Source organism: Panthera onca, chromosome C1, assembly GCF_046562875.1.
Source record: "Panthera onca isolate mPanOnc1 chromosome C1, mPanOnc1 haplotype 2, whole genome shotgun sequence".
NCBI lineage: Eukaryota > Metazoa > Chordata > Mammalia > Carnivora > Felidae > Panthera > Panthera onca.
The window spans coordinates 127,472,889-127,495,045 of NC_138346.1; the positions used below are offsets into that span (position 1 = coordinate 127,472,889).

The 22,157-nt window shown below is 54.0% G+C and overlaps 1 protein-coding gene and 1 long non-coding RNA gene across 2 annotated transcripts; both read right to left on the reverse strand.

Moving 5' to 3' along the window:
- Window positions 1-5,148: 5,148 nt before the first annotated feature.
- Window positions 5,149-15,868, reverse strand: PROK1 (prokineticin 1). Its single transcript, XM_060624636.3, has 3 exons — window positions 10,639-15,868; window positions 8,011-8,136; window positions 5,149-6,414 (listed from the first exon to the last, which is right to left on the reverse strand). The coding sequence occupies exons 1-3, from the start codon at window positions 10,708-10,710 to the stop codon at window positions 6,295-6,297; spliced, it is 318 nt and encodes a 105-aa protein (XP_060480619.1). The 5' UTR covers window positions 10,711-15,868; the 3' UTR covers window positions 5,149-6,294.
- Window positions 15,869-15,882: 14 nt separating this feature from the next.
- On the reverse strand, window positions 15,883-19,377 carry LOC132672508 (uncharacterized). The gene is made up of 3 exons (XR_009607548.3): window positions 18,400-19,377; window positions 18,180-18,252; window positions 15,883-18,031 (listed from the first exon to the last, which is right to left on the reverse strand). It is a non-coding gene; the product is annotated as an uncharacterized LOC132672508 (long non-coding RNA).
- Window positions 19,378-22,157: the final 2,780 nt, after the last annotated feature.

The following is a 22,157-nucleotide window of genomic DNA, read 5'->3' on the forward strand; positions in this document are numbered from 1 at the left end:
CCGACTTCAGCTCAGGTCATGATCTCAAAGTTCTCGAGTTCAAGCCTCACATCAGGCTCTGTGCTGACAGCTCGGAGCCTGGAGCCTGCTTCAGATTCTGTGTCTCCCCCTCTCTCTGCCCCTCTCCAGCTCATGCTCTGTCTGTCTGTCTCTCCCTCTCAAAAATAAACATTAAAAATTTTTTAATAATATATTTTTTAAGTTTATTTATTTATTTTTGAGAGAGAGAGAGAGAGAGAGCATACGCAGGGGAAGGGTAGAGAGAGGGAGAGAGAGAATCCCAAGCAGGCTCCACACTGTCAGCACAGAGCCCAACACAGGGCTCAAACTCCAAAACCTTGAGATCATGACCTGAGCCAAAGTGAAGAGTCAGACGCTTAACCGACTGAGCCACCCAGGCTCCCTCGCACGGTATTTTCAAGGCCTGTCCGTGTTGTGACACGTAGCACTACTTGGTTCCTGTTTATGGCTGGATAATACTCCGTTGGATGGGTACAGCATCTTTTATTTCCAGATGATGGAGGAAAGTTGCTTGTGGGAAGGTGGTTCTTCACTTTTCCTTCTAATTCCCCACGGGAAAGGGTGGAAGAGATCCCTACAGAAAGCGGGCCCCGGACCACCCGTGCTCCCCTCCTCATCTGGTGGGATCCGAGTTTTGGGCACATTCCAGGGGAATTCTTCCAGGTTGACTCTTGGGCTGGTCCAAGGTCAGACACAGGGCAAATTTTCAAGTAGCAATTTCTCGCTCCCAGGGTTTATCACTGTCAAAGTTCTGGGAGAGCAAGAATGCCAAGGCCTTGGCCCCCCTCACCCCGCCCCCAACCAAAGCCATCCTGGGTAATGCACAATCGAAGTGCAACAGCGTGTTTGCTGTGCAAACTCTGCTCTGAGGCGGCTCCCCAGCCCTGAACCTCCGCTGAGCGACCTTTCTCTCTGGCCGAGGGGAGCTTCCTGCTTCCTCCTCGGGTCTCGCTCGCCTCTGCTCGGTGCTCCCCCCCTCCCCCGGAGCCTGGTGGCCAGAGTCTCCGAGATGGGAGAAGTGCATAGGAGAGGTAGGGATCCACACGCCCTCGTGTGCTTATTCTGTGTCCCCCAGCTGGAATCCTATCCAATCTACTATCTTGAGGTCATCGTTCAACATTCAGACGGAGTAGGGCTTAGCAGCAGATTTCCAGGGAATCAAGCCTCTAGCATTTCAGGCCCTTGCCTGCCCTTGGAGGCTTGCCCTCTGCCCTCGGCTCAGTCTGTGTCTGGCCCTTCATCATCCCCCATGTGGAGGGCTCCCCGTGCTGGCCCGCCTGGCTTCCCTCAGGCCCTCCTCTTGCTCAGCTCAGCGAGAGCCTCGGACTGGTGACATCTTCCCTGCCAGGTCCCCTTCCTCTGCCCTACCTTCAACTACCATTCTCTTAGATGGGAGGGTCTTTTTTTGTTTTTCTTCCACCACGACAAAGTCCATCCAGCAGAAGTAGATGTAACTTGTGTAATTCGAGATTCTCACACTCACAAACAAGGGCAGTTCTGCACTTTCCCACTGCTGCTCTGCCCTGGGGGGGCCCCTCCTGGACCCTCAGGGCTGCCATTGACTTTGTGTATGGCTCTCCCCATCTCCAGGGCCCCCGAGGCCCTTCCCCCGGTGAGGAAGAACCTGCAAGGAGACGGTGGGGTGAGCACTGGGGTGTGGGGACTCTGGGAGGAGAGGGTCTGTGGGAGGTGGCAGCTATAGAAGCCCACGTCCCAGAGACCCCTGAGACCCTCACCAGCCCGCCTCCCCCCAGGAAGCGCCATCGCTGCTTTTCATTCATTCATTCGTTCGTTCATTCAGAAAATGTCTGTTGAGCACAGCTCTAGGCCGGGCACAAGACACAGGAAACAACCACGGTCTCTGTCCTCCAGCAGCTCATGGTCCTTTGTTTACCATACAACAAAGGGACCCCTTAGCTGATAAACTGGTAATGAATTAATTAGTTAATCGACCGGGGCTCTACTTCAGATGACCAGAAACTTCTCAATCCCCTGGGGGCCCTCCCTTCTGATCTGCCGAGGTGTCCCAGCATCCTCCCCATCCACAGCATGGATCCAGGCTTGGGTCTTGAAAGCCAGCCAGGCTGCCACATCCAGTGTCTCCACCCTGAAGATGTAGGGAGGGGTCTGGGCCACGCAGGCCCTCCCCCCCACGTCCTCCTCCAACTCCCTTCTGCCATCAGTGACAGGCCACAGTGTGGACGGCAGGAGGGCAAGGCCTTGTGTAATTTGGGTCTGGAGAGGAGCTGCCACGGGAGGCAGGTAGCCCACCAACATCCTTTGTCATGTACTCAGTATCCCCTGGTACTTGGGCTTGGTACCCTGGTACTGGGCTTGGTCTGTGATGAGAAGAACCCTGGCCCCCATACCCTGAAGCCAGCCCTGTGAGACAACAGTCTCTGGCCCCAGTGAGTGCAGGGGTCTGTGGCCGACAGGCTGTGAGGCAGGTGCACGCACCTGGCCGTGAGCTGGGTCCAGAGCCCTGCTCCTGCCCTCCTTCCACCTCACCTCCACCGGCAGGCCTGGGTCCTTCTCAGTCCCTGGGCCTCATGCCCCAGGGATGCAATCTGCTGCGTGTTGAGCACAGGAGTGGAGCTTAGGTCCTGGGAAGTGAGGCCACGGAGAGACAGGCTGGGGGAGAGGCCTCCGGAGAGGCCACCATCATCCGTCCTGTAGGTGCTCCGGCCCGGTTCCCACTACTCAACCCTGGGACACAAGCAGGACTCAGGCGCTGCCCTTCCTTCTCTCTTGGGTAGAAGCTGACCTAGGCACGGGTGTCCCCTAACAGCAGGTGCCAACTCGGTGCCTGAGGTGTGTTTTTGTTCTGATGGATGCAATGGGGACAGGGGTGCACTTGAGCGGCTCTTGAAGGAGATGTTGAAGTCACCAGACACCAGAGGAGAAGCGGAACATTCCCCATAGAGGAAGAGCCTGGGCAAAGACACACGTGGCATCTTCCACACACTGTGGACAAGTCCTGAGGCCGGGAAGCCTGGTGGGGAGCATGGAAGAAGCAGAGAAAGAGTGGGCAGGTGCTTTTCGTTCCCTGCCAAGGTTTGGGCTTTCCCTTTTGGGGCCGAGAAGCGCTGTCGGGGAGCACAGACCAGGTAAATGTGCCGCCTAGAGAGATGACTGGTAGAGATGCCAGGGTGGATTTTACGGGGAAAACTGGAGGCAGAGAGAATAGGTTGGCAGCAGTTGCCATAGGCCATGCTGGGCAGGCTGATTGCTTAGACTTGGCCATGGCTGCAGGGAGAAAGGACAGGAGAAGAGACAAAAAGTCTACATTGCTCTTGAGCTTCTGAATTTGATCCTGGGGGTGGTGGAAGCTGAGAACGTGGAGATTCGGTGGGGGGGGGGGGGGGGGGTGAGGCAGCGCCTCCAGGGCTGTGTCCAGGAGCACAGGTGGGGGGCAGGAGCATCCCATCATCCTCTGGCTCCGCCCACCTCCGTGGTCCCACTCCGGGAGAAGCTGGGAGAGATGTCTCACTGGAAGACGACAGCAGCTTCTAGGAAAGAGGTATCTAGGTGGGACGGCACCCATAGGGACAACTAAGTATTTCTCCTGTGCTCCTTAGGGGGACAGATTTCTTTCCACAGGTGGAAGAATTGTCCCTCTAAGCCTCTGGTTGAATCTAACACTTGGGGACATCTGGGGAATCTGTTTTGAGAAGGGTGCATCTTGACCCTTCCATGCCATCCCCAGATTGGTCACTAGATGGCACCAGACTCCACCCGTCGGGAAGGAAGGGTCCCGAGATTGAGGGGAGGTAAGGCTGTCACTGAAGGGGGCCAGAATCCTGAAGGGGTCTCCATTTCACCTAAACCTGGCCTAATTTGATTCTTCTGGAACACATCTTCATTATGGATATATTATTCTCATAAGTAGATTCTTTTTATAATTATGAAGAACCTATTCCCGAATGTAAAGAATTCTCACAAATCCACTTTTCTTACCCCCTCCCACCTTCCCCTTTCTGCTCTTCAGTCTTTAGGGGGAAAATGCAGCAGGGAATTGGAGCAGAGGCCAATTATACATTCCTCAGCCTTCCGGTATAAAAAATGAGAATTGTTCCTGTTTGATTCACTGGGGTCTGCAGACCGGCCAGCTCCCTGGGGGGGGAGGGATGGGGCTACAGGTGGCGTCCCCCTCTCCACTGTGCTGAGACACGTGGCCGGCACCTCCCCCAGGCTGGCTCTGCCTGCAGGGGGCGCAGCAGGGTTGGGAAAGGCCCGGGACACCTGCACGACCGGCAGCAGCCATGGGCAGTATCTGGAGACCCACAGAAAAAGGATGGGCAGATTGGAACCCCGGACGTGGACAGGAGCTCTATGTCCAGCAGCTGAGCCTTGTCCAGAGCCTGGGCAAGAGATTCATGGCTGCAGGAAGGGGCAAAAGTCAGCAAGAGCAGGCAACAAGGTCCGTCAAAGGAGCTGAAAACAAAACCTACGACCCCTAAGTGGGGCCCAGGCCTGGCCTGAGTGGCCTTGCAGTAAAGGCTGCGCTGAGCACCCCTGTGCAAGGCTCTCGCAGATCAAGCGTAAACGAGGGAGGGCGGGAGCCCCCAGGGCCTCAGGAACCTCAGGAACCTCAGGAACAATGCGTTTGGAGGCTTCTGGGAAACACAGGATACAACGTACTTTCATCTTCCATTTTGCATTTTTTCTAGGCGAGGACTTGAGGTGAGGAGGGGCCATGGGGACAGCAACCTGGCACTTAGGGGATGCTCCGGGCCCTGGGTTCAGACACAGCCTCAGGGCCATCCTGATATGGACTTTTCACCCCACACGTGGGGGTCTGGTGGACACCAAGCAAAGGGGACTCAATTGCGGAAACGGGAGTTGTCCTGTCACAGTGGAGTCCCTACCCAGACACCGGCTCACGGCTCCCTGCCTGTCTCCAACCCAGCCACGCGCCTGAGTCACATACCTGAGCAGCACCTTCGCTGTGCACACTACTTGTCACCCTTCATTCAAAAATACCCTGAATCTACTTTCTCAAAAAGATTGCCCTAGATGGGAGGACAGCAATGGCATCTTTCCCCACCTGGAAAAGGCCCAGTCCCGCCCCCCTCCCTGCCCCTGGGTCCCCATCCTGACACAGCAGAAACACCACAGCCGCTCGCCCCTTGTTCATGCTTTTATTCTGCATCCTCGGGCATCACCACGCTGTCCTGGGTGGGCCTGGGGCAGAGTCCAGATGCGAGGGGCTTAGAGCGACTGTGTTTTAGATGACAATGGAGGCCAGTGACACAACTCCCAGACAGACAGCTTTGAACTTCAGGAAGCCCTCACTGTCTGGAGAAGACGCTGTCTCTGGGTGTGGTGCCTGTGCAGCCTGGGCCCGCAGTGGTGGTTGCACGCCTGTATCCAAAGTCAGTGTCCCTGCCTGCTGCCTCCCCACCCCCCACCTGACACCCCCACCCCCCACCAGCTGGGCAGAAGCCCTTGGTCCTCAAGGTCACAGACATGCTCCCAGGGACCGATCCTTGGGAAGGAGCTGTTTGAGGTTACTCCCTAATTGCCTCCTAAAACGTCAATAGCTGATTAGATCAAATGGCCGCTGCTTGCATTTTAGAGCGAGGTAGTAGGAATTGGGGGCTTCCCTGCTTAACTGGTAAGGCGTGCTGGGAGGGGTTCGCAGGCCATGCAGCACTGGCCTGGTGGCTTCCCACGCCTGCCATGAGGTCACCGCCTACTGCGCCCCGGGAAGGGCTGACCTTGGGCCCGTGGCCTACAACCGAGGGGTTAGTCAGTCAAAGGAAGATGGCCGACTCCCGGGTTGACAGTCACAGGCCTCACAGAAATGGCCTGAGGCTCAGGCCAGAGACGCAGAGCAGCGCACCCAAGGGGCTGTGCAGGTTCAGGCAGAGAGCACATGCGGGAGGAGGGACAGATGGGCCCGGGGAGGAGGACAAGTCACCTCTAAGGAGCAGACAGGTGAGTGAGGCAGGAGCTAAGGGAAAACAGTGTCCTTCCGATCACGTACAACCCCTCAGCCAGCCGTAACAGCTGCTGCCAGGACCACGGTCCTCAGCTGGGACGCCCTCAGGCCAGCCTGGCGGACCATGTGCGGGTGTCTGCATGAATGCACAGATGTAGGCTAGGAAGGATGGATGGGGGGAGGCAGCTTGGGGCCTGGGGACTGGGGACGGGGTGGTGGGGGAGCTGGGCCATGTGGCAGAAATCAAAATCCATAAGAGACCCCCCACCCCCCCCCACAGGCTGTTCTCATGCAGAGGCCCAGCGTGTGTGCCGACAACAGCCAGGCTCCTAAAAGTTGATGTTTTTCAAGTCCGTGGAGCAGCGGTACCTGCCGTCCGGGCACCTGGAGCACAGCAGGTTGGGCAGGCAGGGGCAGGTGTGGTGCTGGCGTTTTCTGAAGAAGGGGACCTGGAGAAAGAGGAGAAACACGATGACACCTTCACCATAAGGGAGGTGGGCTTCCCGCAGGGGCCCCGGCCAGCCCAGCCCTGCCCAGTGTCTCACGCCTCCACCCAGCACAACAATCACAGTTATTGCAGAGGAGGAAACTGAGGCAAGAGTGGCTGAGCGATATGCCAAGATCACACAGCTGATTTGGGGAGGAGTCAGGATTTGAACCCGGGCAATGTGGCCCTCGAGACGATGTAATCGGCCACAATACTGTGCTGTCCGCTCCAACCTTAAAGTCCCAGAGCTGCCTAGCCAAGTCCCCTCGCTGACCTGACACCCATGTGAATGCATGCACACCCACGTGAATGCGTGCACACACGGTCGTTGACTGAATCTCACTTACAGTTCACTTAGCGTGCGCTTGATGTTGGGTACTGGGGACGCAGCCGTGGACAGGACAGACACTGCCTCTGCCCCGTGACTCTCACCCAGAGGCTAGACCACTGAGGCTTCCTCAAGAGAGGGTGAATAGGAACGGTTGTGACCACAGACAGCGTCAGACTGCCCCCGGTTCCAATCCCAGGTCTGCCAACTTCCCAGCGGTGTGAAAACCGGCGAGTCCTTTAATCTTGGTGTCTCAAAAATGGGTGTTATTATCCTCAAAATGGGTTCATAATAGCACCTACCACAAATGGTTGTGAAGAGGTTTAAACTATATATTTGCAAAAGCAGGTAGTCTGAAAAGTGGCACGCGGTTATATTGTCACCGGTGTCCCTTTTGGGAACGGAGGTCTGCAGCCGAACCACCTGACACACCCTGACGCAGCAAGGACTGCTGTGCTGTCCCGAGGGTCTTGGCTCAGCTGCATCTCCCCCCCATTCCCCAAGCAGCTGCAATGGCGGGGTGGGGGGGTGACTACAGGATGATGCTCTGACCCCAGAAGAAACCAGGGCTCCCGGTGTAGGCATATCCCCCAGGAGAGCACGAAGGACTCCTGAACCACAGGAAGCCGGGGAAGGTGACAGACACATGGGTCCCCGTACACACCTGTGGCTGCTCCCGTACCTGGCCGTTCAGAAGCAAAGACCTCGTGGCCCTTCGATGCCCCCTGGGCTGGGAGCAGGGCGAGAGTCAGGTGCTTGGGGCCCCAAAGAGTGAGCGCCTCCTTAAAGTGTATGCGCTGGGCACGGGCCTTGCCTCACCCTAACCAGGCCTTGGATGGAAGGCCCTTCCATGAGTATTACTGCATATTCTTGAGGGAGGGGTCCAGGGGCACAGGCCATTCGGGATCCTTTGAGAATCTGAGTTCATATTCAGATCTGAAAGAGACTTCAGGGGTAATCATTCTACTCGCCTGGTTGTATACAGCGCCCGAGGCCCAGAGAAGTCCTGCTAATTGCCCAAGACCACACAGCAGAGGAGCAGCTGGGGTCCCAGCCCATAGATCTAACAGGCTGTGTGCTTAGTGCCCCCCTACTCTACCCCAGGCTTTCTCCAAAAAGCAAGGAGGCAGTGCCGAACACCCGTAAGATGATCCTAGAGTCAGTCTGAAAATCGGGGTCCAGTCCCAGCTGTGTCGCCGGCTCTCTGCCCTGAGCAAGTCTGTGCAGTACCTTTCGGCTGCCCGGGTGACACTCATCTCCTTCCCGCCCCAGCGGGGTGCACATCCGAAGCCCACGCAGCCACAGGCTGATGGCGCAGCAGGTGCCCGTCCCACACTGCACATCCCGCTCACAGGCCTGAGAGGGGAGACAGGAGTCGTTAGTGCCCATTAGCGCCCCTCAAGAGAAACCGGAAGGAAGAGGTACATCCGAAAACCCTGGTGGCCTCACACCTTGGGCAGCTCATTCTTGCTCCTGCTCCGCTCACGACAGGATGCTCAGGCCTCCGCGGGGCAGCAGAACTGCATCTGAGGACCACCACCCCCCCGAACCAAGCTCCACTGAGGCTGCCCAATAGGGGGGCAACTCTCCTGACAACCTTAGAAGTTAGGAGACATGGCCCTTCCAGCACTGGGAAATGCTCAAGGGACACGGGTGACATCAAATTAATTTGAATTCCCAAAGGCGGGAGGGGAATTGATGGCCCAAGCCCCTAGGTGGTCAGTGCTGAGTCTCCTGGGACCAGACTCTCCAACCTTGACCCCACACCCGGGGTTGGTGCTGGCCCCCACCTCGGCCCTCACCGGAATCCCCGCCTCAGCCGGGGGCCGGCGACCCCTGAGAAGCGGTGTCTCCCCCAGTGCTTCTCAGCAGGCCTCTTTGAACCCCAGATAGGGATGGACCCCTCTGGGTTGGGCTCCAAACAGGAGCTGGGCGGCCTTGCCTGGTTTCTGGAAGTTGCCATTTGAAAAGAAGGCCACACAAGCCTGCTTGAAACAAAATCGACCTCTGAGCTGCTCCAGACTCAAGTGGGGCCACGATAGAGAAGCACCCAATCTTTCCACTTGCAGGAAAGCTTTGTGGCTTATCTGAGCTGAGATTCACAAGTGGGTTTTGGTTCACTCTTCTCCAACAGAAGGCCATGGGGCAGGCTCTCGCTGCCTGCCTGGGACCTGGCAGGAGCGGGAGGCTGCCCACTGGCTCAGCCCCAGGAAGGAAAGTGGGGGCGCAGGGTCTGCTTGTCACCCAGAAGAGGTGCAGGGGGCAGTCACCTGGCCATGCAGGTCTCCAGCCCAGCAAGTGTACATCTCGCACACTGACCAGGGTTGGGGCCAAGCAGGCCCTACCTGACTCTTCTCCCACAGAGTTGGGACATCATTGTCCCCACTCTGGCAGGAAGGACCATCCAAGCCCGAATTTGGGATGGTCACTATGCAGGGAGCAAGGCCATATGACGATGTCCTACCAGCCTCTTCTTGGGAGTCCCCCCGGGGCAGCCCCTGGGCATGGAGAATGGAGGGAAGTCCTGACCCCCTCAGCACTGGGTCCCACACTCTCCTGCACATGTCTGCCATGCATTTCCTTCCACCCTAGATTTCTCCCTCACTGTGCTTTTCAAAAGGTCCAGCTGAAATGTTTGCTAGAAAGGCATTTTCCCACCGCCACTCGGCCAGATGTTGGAGCTCACACAGTGAGGTAACCTGGGCATCAGCGTGAACCCTCAGCCCCCATCCCTCTCGGTGGCTTCTGTCCCTCTTTCTCAGCCTCCCCGATGGTCAAGCTACACAGTAGGAAGATTCAGAGGCTGACATTCATTAGGTATAATTTTGCCCTAACAGTGTTATTCATGCTCCGGGTCTCAAAAGCATTGACTTGCCTTTAATATTTGTTCGTCTTTGAAACTCAGTCTTTTTCCTTTAAAAAGGAGAAGAAAGAAGTTTTCCTTTCTGTGAACATTAAAACTAATACGATTCCAGGAATTGTTTGGCATTTTTCTACGTTTTCATTCTCTATGTAAAAAGTTGAGGGACTTCGGAAAAAAATAATAAATTTCCCTCTTTTTTTTTTTTCCTCTAGCGGCTTTTATCTGGAAAGCTCTCTGGTAAAGTATTACTCTCTGTTTTAGTAAAAATGGTCCCACCACTGTAACACATTTGAGGGTGGTTCCGGTTAAAGCCAAAATGCTACAAGAGAACCATAATCCGAGTGTTTTGAATTCTAAGACAGGCAGCGCCTGTGTGTGGCAAACGTCCCTTGGGAGACGAGATTTCTGCTTGGTACCCGATGCTCGTTTTTGGGTGCACCCAGCCAAATGTTCTTATCAGAACTGGGCACGGCTAAAATACATAAAAAATAAAGGGAAGAAAGAATTTCAAGGCAACCTTTCTTAAGAGTGGAAAAAGCAGAGGTTAAATGCCCCCAATGAAAGCTAATAAGGTCACTGCGTTCAATCAAGTCATCATGCTGTGTAAACTAAACTTGACATGTGGACCACATTGTATATGAAAACCAAAATTTTCACAAAAGATAAATCAAGGGGTGCTAACCCACTTTAGAGAGGAATTTCTTATTACACAATAGGAATCTTCATGTTACCAGAGGTCGAAACGTCAAAATGTTTGATGTTCTCTTAATGCAGTTGGAAATTAGATTTGGTTTACACACAGCTGCTCAAAAGTGGATCCCGTCTAGTGGAGTGAGGTCTAACTAATCCGAAAATCATGTGGAACACCTCTCTAAAATGCCGGCTGACGCCCCAGTTTTTTTGGCTTGCCCCCTGCATGGTCGCTGGCTCCCATCCCGTGCAGACCCTGACATCCCCCCCCAAACCCAGGGCGTAGAGGAAGTTGGACGACTTACCCCTGTGATCACGGCACAGTCCGACACAGTCACCAGAAGGAACATGATTGAGACTCGCATGGCCCCTTTCATGGTCACTTGGGGTGAAGGCACAACGCTTCCCGCTCCACTGCCTGTCGCTGGCTTCCACTCAGCCTCGTGTGCCAGCTGGGAAGGCCAGGCTGTCCGGCCCCCTCCCTCCTCCCAGATTTATACGGTCCGATCCAGGCTGCCTATGGGTGCCTGTCTCTGCTCTTCCCTTCCCCGTCACCAGTGCTATTCAGATGATCGCAGGGACAAACGTGAGACCTGAATCCCTGATGACATCAAATCACCATCAAAACCAATAAAAATGAACACATCGGGACGCTGACTGGCTCCAGCCCTGCCAGGAACACAAAGATGCAGTCAGTTACATACATTTCCCTCCATAGTCTTCTCTGCCTCTGGGGCATCTTTCTCCTTTGCTCAGGGCAGGGGTGAGGCGGCTCTGGCAATGAATTAAGAGGTTTACAACATCACCATCTATCCTTCTCTGCTCCAAACCGTGCAACATGCGGGATCATCACAATTAAGCCAACAAGAATGATCTAGGCATTTACCATCGACTGTGTGTTCAACACCGAGTTGGTGGCCGAGAGGACACAAGTGGGTAAGGGAGTGTCCCTGTTCCTCTAGGTGAAAATTCCAATAGGGAGAAATGAGACAGTAAGAGAGCAAGGCCAGGTTTGTGGGGTTGATGTCTCTGAGAGGCACACCTAAGGAATTGTTCTCTAAGAAGCTCAGGAGAAACACCGAGTGTCACCTGTACAGGAATCAAAGGGCAGAAGATGAGCTCGTGCCCAGATCTCTGTAGAGAAGCATGCTTGGGCCGGGGTGCAGCTAACAGGGGCCAGGAGCCTCACTGCTGCCTTCCTGGTTTGGGGGTGAACATGACAGTGGGTGAGCAAACATGTTGGGTTCAGGTGCCAGCTTTGTGGGACGCTGACTTCAGGCACGGGCCCTCCTGCTAGGAGAGGAAGCCCTGGTCCCAGACTTCTCACCGCAGCCAACCCAGAGAGAGCTCCTGGAATCCTGTACCAGACAATCTGCTTCTCTCTGCAAGGATAAAAGCTATTGCTTCCAAGGTAAGCTTTGCAATATGTTAATAGATGTTACACACACCAATAAATAAATACAAGATGTCTACAGTCAATGCTTTGGGAAACACTGATTACAGAAGTTCAACCAGGATTTTTACTGCGGGACTTTTCAGAGCCTTTCTTAGGCCACCAAGCAGGAAATGTAATTTGCAGTATTTTCCAAACGGAGTCACCCATCGAATGGCTTTTTTCTCGGAGTGTCTCAGGAAAATAGGGTTTTCACATAAAAACACTGGCAGGCACTTAAAAGTGCAGAGAGAGGTGAGCTAGCACAGAAGCTAAGAGTTAGACCCCAGAGACAAGACATTTTGACCTCTGGTCCCAGACGGCTCATTAGTTTTATGACCCTGAGAATATGGTCAGTCTCTCTAAACCTCAGTTTTCTCATCTCTAGCATGGCCGTGATAGTACCACTCACATTATGGGGTTTTGTGAATATTCATCCATTTATTTATTCATTGGCTCTATATTTATTCACATTGAAGGTACGGCTCTTGGTGCTGGAAATAAAGCAGTGAACAAAGCAGGGTCCCTGCTCTCATGGAGCTTTGCTTTTAGTGCGGAGATCAGTAATAAACAACCAAACAAATAGATTAATAATAAAATGGCTAAGGGTGCTGAGTTCTATTAGAAATGAACAGAAGTCAGCAGAGCTTAACGAGTGATATTTGGGATGGGGCGAGTGTCTCTCTGAAGAGACGCTACAGAAGGCCTAATAAAGTGAAGGGGTGCTCTGGGCAGGGCCCGGGAGGAAGAACCAGTACAAAGGCCCTGCGGCAGGGCCTTCTTGTCCAGTTCCGGAGCAGCAAGGAGGGTGATGATCAGGGGAAGCGGGGAGAGGGGTGCAGCTGGAACAGGAGCCTTGCAGAACGTGGTGTGGGCCTGACGGCAAGTGTGCCTGGGTCTTTGGGGAGGGACAGGATGTGATTTCTACTGTGAAAGGATCTCTCTGGCTGCATATGGGAGATTAAATGAGATGGCGGGTGTGACAGGCTTATCACTACGCCTGGTACAGAGTAGCGTTTGCTAACTATTAGCAATTTCTATCATTAAAAAAATGGGCCTATCTGCCTTAATACAAAGTTCTCCTGTGAGAAAAGAATCAAAACAATGAACCTGGAGGGCATCTGGGTGGCTCAGTCAGTTGAGAGGACTCTTGATTTTGGCTCAGTTCATGATCCGTCCTAGTTCATGATCAGGATCGTAGGATCGAACCCCGAGTCAGGCCCCACACCGAGCGTGGAGCCTGCTTGGGATTCTCTCTCCCTCTGCCCCTACCCCCACCATGCTCACATGTACACTGTCTCTCTCTCTCTGTCTCTCTGAAGAAGAAAAAAAAAAAAAAACCTGGGGGGACCTGGGTGGCTCAGTCAGTTAAGCGTCCGACTCCTGATTTTGGCTCAGGTCATGATCTCTTGGTTCGTGAGATCGAACCTCATGTTGGGCTGTGTGCTGACAGCACAGAGCCTGCTTGGGTTTCTCTCTCTCCCTCTCTCTATGCCCCCCTCCCACGAGCGTGCAAGCTTTCTCTCTCTCTCTCTCTCTCTCTCTCAAAATAAATAAACTTTAAAAAATTGAGAACCCGTACAGTCCGCCAGTACACTGTGGCACTGAGTCAGGTGCACAACCAGAGAACAGAAAGACCACCCAGCCCGTCAAGACACTCACCCGGAGAAAGAAAGCAGGATCGTGCCGGGTGCTGGAGGGGTTCCTGAAAGAGTCCTGTGGGCTCCGGGTGCCCCGTACAGATGCCCCCTCACACGGGCCGCCTTCCACGAGACGATGGTGGATGGGGGCTGACCACCCCCATCCCGCGCCCGCCTCCCATGCTCACTCCCTTCCTTCTGCACAAAACTAATTACCCCACACAGCGGGTGAAGCATGATACTGAGAAATACTGTTGCAAACAAAACCAGCAACACTGCTTGAAAACATTTTGTTCACCTTGAACAGCGGGCACTTGAGGAAAAGCCAGCTTAATTAGAGAAGGTGAGGGATACATGGTGACCTTGCTGGAAATGCCAGAAGAGGCTTTGGGGAGCTTTCGGGGCTCCTTACCCGATAACTCGATTAAGCAAACACTCGCTGAGCGCCTCCCACATGTCAGGCCCAGGAATTCCTGGTTGCTGGCTCTGATTTCTCTGGGCCTTAGAGCTCCTCCTATTCCTGTGTACAGGTGGATTTCAGCGGTGTTCTTGACACGTTTTAGCCAGATAAGGGTTACTTTGGCTGACAGAGGGAGCACAGAAGAAAGAGCAGGAAGCCGGGAGGCCCTGAACTAGGCAGGCAGGCACCCCAGGAGACAAAGGCGACGCGAGAAAAACGGGGTGACAAGCTCTAACAATGAACTTGCCTCCCCCAGGGAGAAGAAAGCTGGCAAGCTGTGCGGCGGGGCCAGAGAGGGTGAGGCAGGTGGGCGGGGGCAGCCCACTGCTGAGCGACTGTAGGAGAGGGTCCCACGCCAGGTGCCTCGTGACTGGGGCCTGGCCCTGTTTCTCGCTCTAGCGGATGCCAGTGTCACCATTTTCCGTACCGTGTGTACAGCTGTGCGTGTGTGGGTGTGTGTGCGCGTGGTGAATACGGGCCGCTCTCTGGACCGAGGTCAGTGCTGAGCTGGTACCCTCCCCTGAGGTGCTTTACCTCCATCCTTAAATTGATCTGACTCCAAGGGCACCAGTGTTCCCTTCCAGCTCCACCGTGAGGTCCTTGTCCCACAAACTACAAAGCAGTGCGTGTCCCAGGGCCTCGCTGGCTGCCCCCAACTGAGTGGGATGGAACGTGATCACTATTATCAGTTCATTGCCTACGGACTAATGAGAATTGGCTCTGGGTCATTTAAGAACAATAGGAAGGAAGAAATCAACAAACAATGGAATCCCGAGCCCTGGGGCCAGGGCTTCTGAACCTTGGGTCACAGCCTCCCAAGGAGTTCCTGAACAGAATTCAGAGGACCTCTAACTGAACGTTAATGTTTTCTTCGTTTTCTTCGGTGCTCACTGCAAGCCACAAGCACACAGGTATCAGTAAAAACTGGGTCCTCGTCAACAAAAGAAGTTGCAGATGTTTTCATATCCTATCAGCCTCGTGGCAAACAGCTCGAAAGATTTCTACGCATCACCGTGTTGAAGTCATGGGAGTTATTGGGCCCACTGCAAGGCTGTGTCACTTGAGGCATTAAGAAAGAAACACACATCACATGTCACAGCTTTGTTTTTAACATAAGGCTCGATAGCTATATTTTAATGCAATTGATTTCCTTTATAATCTTACATACTTTATTTTATATATTTAAAAACACAGGGTGCCCGGGTGGCTCAGTCGCTTAAGTGTCCAACTCTGGATTTCAGCTTTGGTCGCGATCTCACGGTTTCGTGAGTTCGAGCCCCGAGTCGGGCTCTGTGCTGACAGTGCGGAGCCTGCTTGGGATTCTCTCTCTCTCTACCCCTCCCCCGCTCGCACTGTCTCTGTCTCTCTCAAAATGAATAAACTTAAATAATGAAAACATTCTCCTGAGCAGGGATCATGGACCCCAGTGGAACCCATGGTAGAAAAATAGCTAAGAATCCCTGAGGTAGAGTGAAGACACAGAGAAAAAAGAGAAGACCCAGGTGAGTGAGGTGTAAGGTCATAGTCCAAAGAGAGAACCGTAAACTGGACACATTTGAGGAAAAGAATGTCGAGAAGGAAGAGGAGGGGTGCGGGGAGGGGAAGGACCAGAAGCAGCAGCTAGAATAGGCCCCACGGTGCCGTCACTGGGGTCAGACAGAGCAACGGGTCTAAGACAGTAGGGCTATGTCCACACTGAGGGATCACAGGGAGAATGGCTTCTAATCTGGATCCAGGTGGACTCAATCCCTGCTCCCTGTGCCTCCCCAATCCATATACAACTTATGCCCCTGTCTACCTCATCTTCAGAACACTTTGGATTAAAAACAGAAACAGGGGCACCTGGGTGGCTCAGTTGGTTGAGCATCCGACCTCGGCTCAGGTCATGATCTCGCGATTTGTGGGTTCCAGCCCTGCATCGGACTCTGGGCTGACAGCTCAGAGCCTGGAGCCTGCTTCAGATTCTGTGCCTCCCTCTCTCTCTGCCCCTCCCCTGCTCACGCTGTCTCTCTCTCTCTCTCTCTCTCTCTCTTAAAAAAATTTTTTTTCTTTTAAAAAAACAAAAACAGAGAAAAAACAAAAACAAGGACCCAGGTTCCCATCAGGCTTTAAAACCTCAGTCCACACTCAAGTTACTTTAATCCCAACTGTCCAACTGGGTTTCCAATGCTGGCAAGACCTCTTTGTTCTACAAGTTGAAGATGTGATTTAAAGAGAAGACACCATTGCAATAGTGCCAGAGACCCTCAAGTACCTAAGAATATGCGCCCTAACGACCTGGGTGCGTTAACCTGAGGTCATCCTGACACCATCCACATGCAGGCTCCGCTCACGGCACTGCTTGCACCCAGCCTGGAACGCGGCCCCGCTCCCTCCTTCAGCTGTACCTATTCCTTCTCTTCCCTCCACTGTCAGTCTCTAGAAGGATAGGCTACCTTCCTTTTCCCCTACCACCTCTGCAACCCTCTCCAGCCTTGCTTCTGGTCTCACCGACCAGTGACCCTGTCCTTCTAAATGCCAAGCACAAGGCATCATTTCCTTTTTTTAAAGGTTTTTATTTCTTTATTTTGAGGTGGGGGAGAGGGAGGAGCAGAGAGAGAGAGAGAGGGAGAGAGAGCAAGCGTGAGTGGGGGAGGGGCAAAGAGAGAGAATCCCAAGCAGGCTCCACACTGTCAGCACAGAGCCCAACATGGGGCTCCAACTCATGAACCGTGAGATCATGAGCTGAGCGGAAATCAAGAGTCAGAGGCTTAACCGACTGAGCCCCCAAGGTGTCATTTTCAACTCTGTCTCAAGTGAATTTTTGCAGCCTTTGACGCAGTAACTACTCCCTCTTTAGATTCTTCTTTCTTATTTTCCTGACACTGTTTTCTCTATCTTCCCTACCCTCTTCCTTCAGAGGTTCCTCTGCTCCTTCCATCCCTTAAACTGTTCCCTGGGGTCACATTTAATAACCTCCTAGGCCTCCACACCCACCCGGAATGCACCTGCCGGCCACCGAAGTGCTTATGATCCCGACCTGTGTCCCCACCCCCGGGGCCCCAGTTTCATCCCTACGGCCAATGGCCCCAAAGCCTTTGATACCGTGAGACCCATTGGAACCCCATGTCACAGGCCCCTGTCCACAGGCCCCCAGCTCCTCTTGCTCACCCTCGCCCCTAAGCCCACTGGTACTGCCCAGGGTTCTCAGTTACAAGGAACAGAATCCCGAATGGCCAGCTTCAGCAGAAAGGGAATTTATTAATTGCTGGGTGTGTTGAGAAACAGGTTGGGGCTGAGCGCCCAAGAACAAGTCCCAGAGCCACACCGTAGAACTGCCTAATGGGGGAGGGTGCCTGCCAAAGCTAGATGTGCGGGGCCCTCCAGGCCACACCTGGAACATCCTTCTTCACACCGCCTGGTTCCCGAGGAAGGCTCACATGGGCCTCTGACTGCAGAGCCCGGTCTCCCCTGCACCCTGCACCCCCCGCAAGGACACGTATGGGGAAGGGCCTGACTCGTAACTGAAGACACAGTGCTCAGAGCTCTCCACAGTGTCCTGCTGCCCCGTTCTTCCTCCTGTGTCCCCCACTCAGTTAATGGCACCACAAGACACTCAGCAGCCCATCCAGGAGTTTCCTGGTTCCCTGAAATTCTCTGTTTTCATGAGTCCTGGAATCCTGTCACCTGTGCCCGCCCCCAACTCACGTGCACCTTCCCCCCACCCCGCACCTTCCGTCTTCACCACCACTGTCCATTACCATCTTCCCGACCTGCCCCTCCGGGCTTACCCCTCTCCAACCAGCTTCCACACAACCCAGACATCTGCTGTGCTTGTGATCATCCGCTTGGAGATCAAAAGTTCCTCGAGGACTCCTCACCGACCTCTGACCTCCAGATCAAACTCAAACCCTCAAGCTGTTGTCCAAGGTCCAACGGTGGAATGACCCGCCCTGCTCTCCTTCACCTCCCAGCATCCGACCACACACACTCACCTCTCCAGCGATGCAGAACTGCTCACAGCCCCTCCCCGGGCCAGTCTGCATCGTCCCCCAACACCTTCCACGTGCCATCCCCTTCCCTCTGGCCTGGGTGATGAAGCCCTACCTTTCCATCCAAGTCCAGCCACTTCCTGATGGTGCGAACTTGGACAAGTTACCACACCTCTGCGGCCTTGGTTTTCTCTTCTGAAAAATGAGAATGATATCCTCCTGGCAGGTGCGTGTAAAAAGTACACAAGGAAACTCTGCACAGTGTTTAGACATTGCAGTGAGTTCAAAGGTGCCCCCCCAAAAGATGCACCCTTATCCCCTCATTCCAACCTGTGGATGTTACCTTTGCAGATGTAACTAAGGGAAGGATCCTGACACGACATCATCCCAGGTTACCAGTGGGATTGCCAAATGTCCTGATAAGGAAGAGCCCAGGGGAAGATGGAGACAGATGTGGGGGCGATGCCACCACCAGCCCAGGAATGCCAGGAGCTGCCCGAAGCTGAAAGAAGCAAGGGTAGATTCTCCCCAGAGCCTTTGAGGGAGCAGAGCCCTGACATCACCTTGATTTCCAACTTCCAGCCTCCAGAACGGCAAAAGAATCCATTTCTGTGGTTTGAAGCCACCGAGTTGGTGACAGCTTGCCGGACAGCCACGGGAACTAGCATAGACACGCAGAAACCATCTCTCCTCCTCCCCCTCCGTCCTCACCCCTGCCAGCAGGGGCCCCACCAGGGAGGCTATGGGCCTGGGGACCAGGGACGCCAGGCCCCACCCAGCCAGCGGCACATCGAAACCCCGTCTCCTTTACAATCACTGCAGAGAAGGCCTCTCTGAAAAGCAAAGTCTGAACACAGACATTTGCACCACCCCTCACGCCAGGAAGGGAACAGCCCAAAGTTGCAGAGCTAGTAAACGTACGGGACGGGCTTCACCACTCAAGGGCAGGGCAAGGTGATTAGTTCCCATTAATCTTAGCTTCTTGAAAACTCCCCAGAAAAGTACAGCATTTGCTGTTTGCCTGCTTGCTTGCTTGTTACGTTTGTGGTTATTATTACTATGATTTTTAGTAATCTCTACACCCAACGTGGGACTTGAACTCATGACCCCGAGATCAAGAGTCGCATGCTCTTCCAACTGAGCCAGCCAGGCGCCCTCTTTGTTGGTTTCTTAACTTCTTCAAAGAGATGCTTGAACACTCTTCCCCCCTGTGGACGTCTGTGGGCCCTATAGCAACTGGTTATTTTGACTGAGCTTTTCTATCATGTTTCCTAAGGGTCTACATAAGGAACTTAAAGTCCCGGACATTGTAAGGACATTGGTGTCACTGTCCAGGGTTATGATAGGCCAGGGCTGGCCGAGGGGATTCTGCAGGAAGCCAGCTGTAGGCAAGACGGGGTTTTCTTTCCCCAGCTCTCTGGTACCCACTGCGGGGAGACCTCTTGGTATCTTCACCCTCAAGTTTTAGTCCTGAGACAGCTTGGTCCCTCCCTACCGGCTCACTTCTCAGAGAAGTTGCTAAGCCCAGAAACATTATGGAATTGTCCGAGGTCACACAGCTAGATGGTGGCGGGGCCCAAACTCCAGCCAGCTGTAATAGAGGAGGAGGAGGGGCACAGAATGAAGAAGGCTGATTTTTAAATCCTAACTCAGCCGGAGTCCCTTACTCCTCCCCTCCCGTGTTTTTGGGAGGACCCAAGGAGAGGGGTGTGCTGCCACACCTTGTGAGCTGGGATGTCTTTCACAGAAGCGGAACACGGTCCTCAGCCCCATGGGAGCCCTCATCATTTGTTCTATCGGTGAAAAGGGAAGTAACAGAATCATCTTCTGAGGTGAAAAGGGAAGTAACAGAATCATCTTCTGAGGTCCTGGGGGTGGGACTCTTGTTAGAGATAATCCGTGGCAGTCTAAGCAGAGCTCTGAAGGGAGGCAGTCAGGCAAGACCTCATCATAAGCAAGCACTTCCTCAGTGTCTGGCCGGGCACAGGATGGGGCTCACTCAGGAACTGCCAGGCTGGCTGAGCAGGCAATAAGGATTGAAGGAGCCCAAGAGGATGTTAATAAAATCCACAGTCTCCTCCCCTCATCCCTCCTCCTACCAACCCCCTCCCCACTTCCACTCTGGGGTATCTCCCACACCCTCCCCACCCCAGAGCCAGGCTGGTTATTGCTCCCCAGCCCAGCCCCCGTCCCTGCCCCTGGGTGAGGATCCCCACAGAGAGAATCTGGGGCACAGGAGGGAAAGGACAGTCGGGGGCCTCGAGCCCAGAGACATGGAGCTTTTTGAATATGGCCCAACTGAGGAGAAAGCCCGGAATCGCCTCTCTCTTGGACTATGTTCCCAACCCGTGGGGTCGAGGTTGAGTTTGGGGGTTAGTCAGGAAGATTGACAGGACAATTTCCTGCCCACTTGACTCACCAGCCCTCAGGTCCTACCCCAAGGGCCAGCCTGCTAGTCTCCTGACTACCTTCTTCCCTAGACAGTCCCCAGTTGTCCTCTCTTGCATCACACCGTCACCCACCAAATTCCAGACCCTCCAGCCCCCAGTGGCAGAATCCCAGAGCCCTCACCGTCCCCCTACTTCACCACACGCCCATTTCAGCCAAAGAGTGGGTGGGCTGCCTTAGGGCAGGTGTTGAAATGGCAAACAAGCATGTGAGGGAGAGCTGAAGGGGCTCAGCCTGAAGACGCAGGCGTGATGGCAATCTTCACTCGTGAGGATCCATTACTGAGCGGCCCTTCTGCGTCATCCGACTTCATTCTTACAACAGTCGCGGGGAGATATCATCACCCCATCTTACAGATAAGGAAGTGGGGCCCCATAAATACCCAAGGTCAGACAGATGGTAGGCACAGGGCTAGAATCCAACCCCAGATCTGACTTTAAGCACCTGCTCCTAACCACCACGCCACACTGCCTCTAACATATGAGAAAGGCCATGGGAAGGAAGACGGGGCAAGCTTGCTCTGGGTTGCTTCAGAGACAAAGGCAAGATTAAAGTGTGGAAGTTACAGGAAATGAGATTTCAGCCCAGCCCAAGGAAGTCTATCCCAGCAGAGAAGGGAAAGGGCTGCCAGAGAGTCTCTGGTTGCTAGACGCCTCGTGGCTTGCCGTCTGGCGGTAAGGCCATCGAGGTGATCCTTGCCTTTGGTGCCTTTTAAGATCCTAAGACACTGAGTATACAAACAGACAATGACCAGGCCATATATAAAAACAGAAGTCTGACCCACAATCTGCAGGAACCATACCACGAAACCTGCCCCTTATCTAAGGTAACTGGCCCGGGAAGCCAGCCTGCCAGAAGTCAGATTGCTACAACAATCCGGGAAGCCAAACAATAACCCCTATAAACAGCCAGCCCCAAAGAGCCAAGACTTGCTTAACAACGGACCGCCCCCCCCCCCCATTTTTGTCCCTACTAACAGCTAGGACCAACCAGAAAGAATTAAGGAAGCACCCATCACATAGGATGCCCGCTTCTAGTTGGCCCACCCACAGCCTCCCCACACAAGAGCGTCCAGGCAGGACACATCTGAAACCGCCCCCTCCCCCCACCCCTTCCCCCACCGGAGAGCCTGCCCCCTCCTCTGCCTGCCTTTCCGTGTCCTCCAAAACTGCCGGTGGCTGACCCCCCTGCTACAGCAAACTCTGAAAACGGGCTTTGCTTCTCTGGTTTGGTCTTTGTTTATTCCCACGGTCTTTTCAAGCGCCGAGTAAAATGAACGTGTGTGTGTGTGTGAGAGACAGACAGACAGACAGACGGTGATTTTATGCCTGTGTCAGATCACGTGCATCCATGTGTATAAACCCCCTGTGTTACTGTCACTTGTGGACCCTGGGCTCAGGCCCCAGCTCATTATCTCCCTGGATCTTGGATAAGTCCCTCGTAGAAGGCACCACTGGGGCCCTGTGACGACACATCCCCGGGACCCATACTCATTTCAGGGGCAGATGAGGTGGAAAGTTCCACAGGAGCTCAGATTTACCTGTGCTGACCAGGTCTACCTACAGAAGGCCACTTCCTTGCACCTGAGGCCCCAAGGTCTTCTCAGCACAGCAGGAGATCAACCTACAAGCACAGGGAGTTAATCCCCACCCCACCTTGGGGGACCTGTCAACCAGGGGGACTAGGAGCCAGTGGGAAAATGCTCCAACCTAGAAGACCCTGGAAGAATCTAGCCGCCTACCTCAAAAACACATTCTGTATTAGCATTCCTTCTCTCTCTCTCTCTCTCTCTCTCTCTCTCTCTCTCGCCTTCCTTTCCCCCTTCCTCCTTCCTGTTTTCTGAATCGCCTTCCAAATAAAACAGCAGCCACCA

Bases quoted from the DNA above. Each gene is read 5' to 3' on its own strand.
- PROK1 (XM_060624636.3), bottom strand. From the start codon at position 10,710: ATGAAAGGGGCCATGCGAGTCTCAATCATGTTCCTTCTGGTGACTGTG. The intron at 8,137-10,638 runs GTAAGTCGTCCA...CTCCCCTCTCAG, and splicing joins ACTGTGCCGTGATCACAGGG to GCCTGTGAGCGGGATGTGCA. The intron at 6,415-8,010 runs GTACTGCACAGA...CTCTTTCTCCAG, and splicing joins GTCACCCGGGCAGCCGAAAG to GTCCCCTTCTTCAGAAAACG.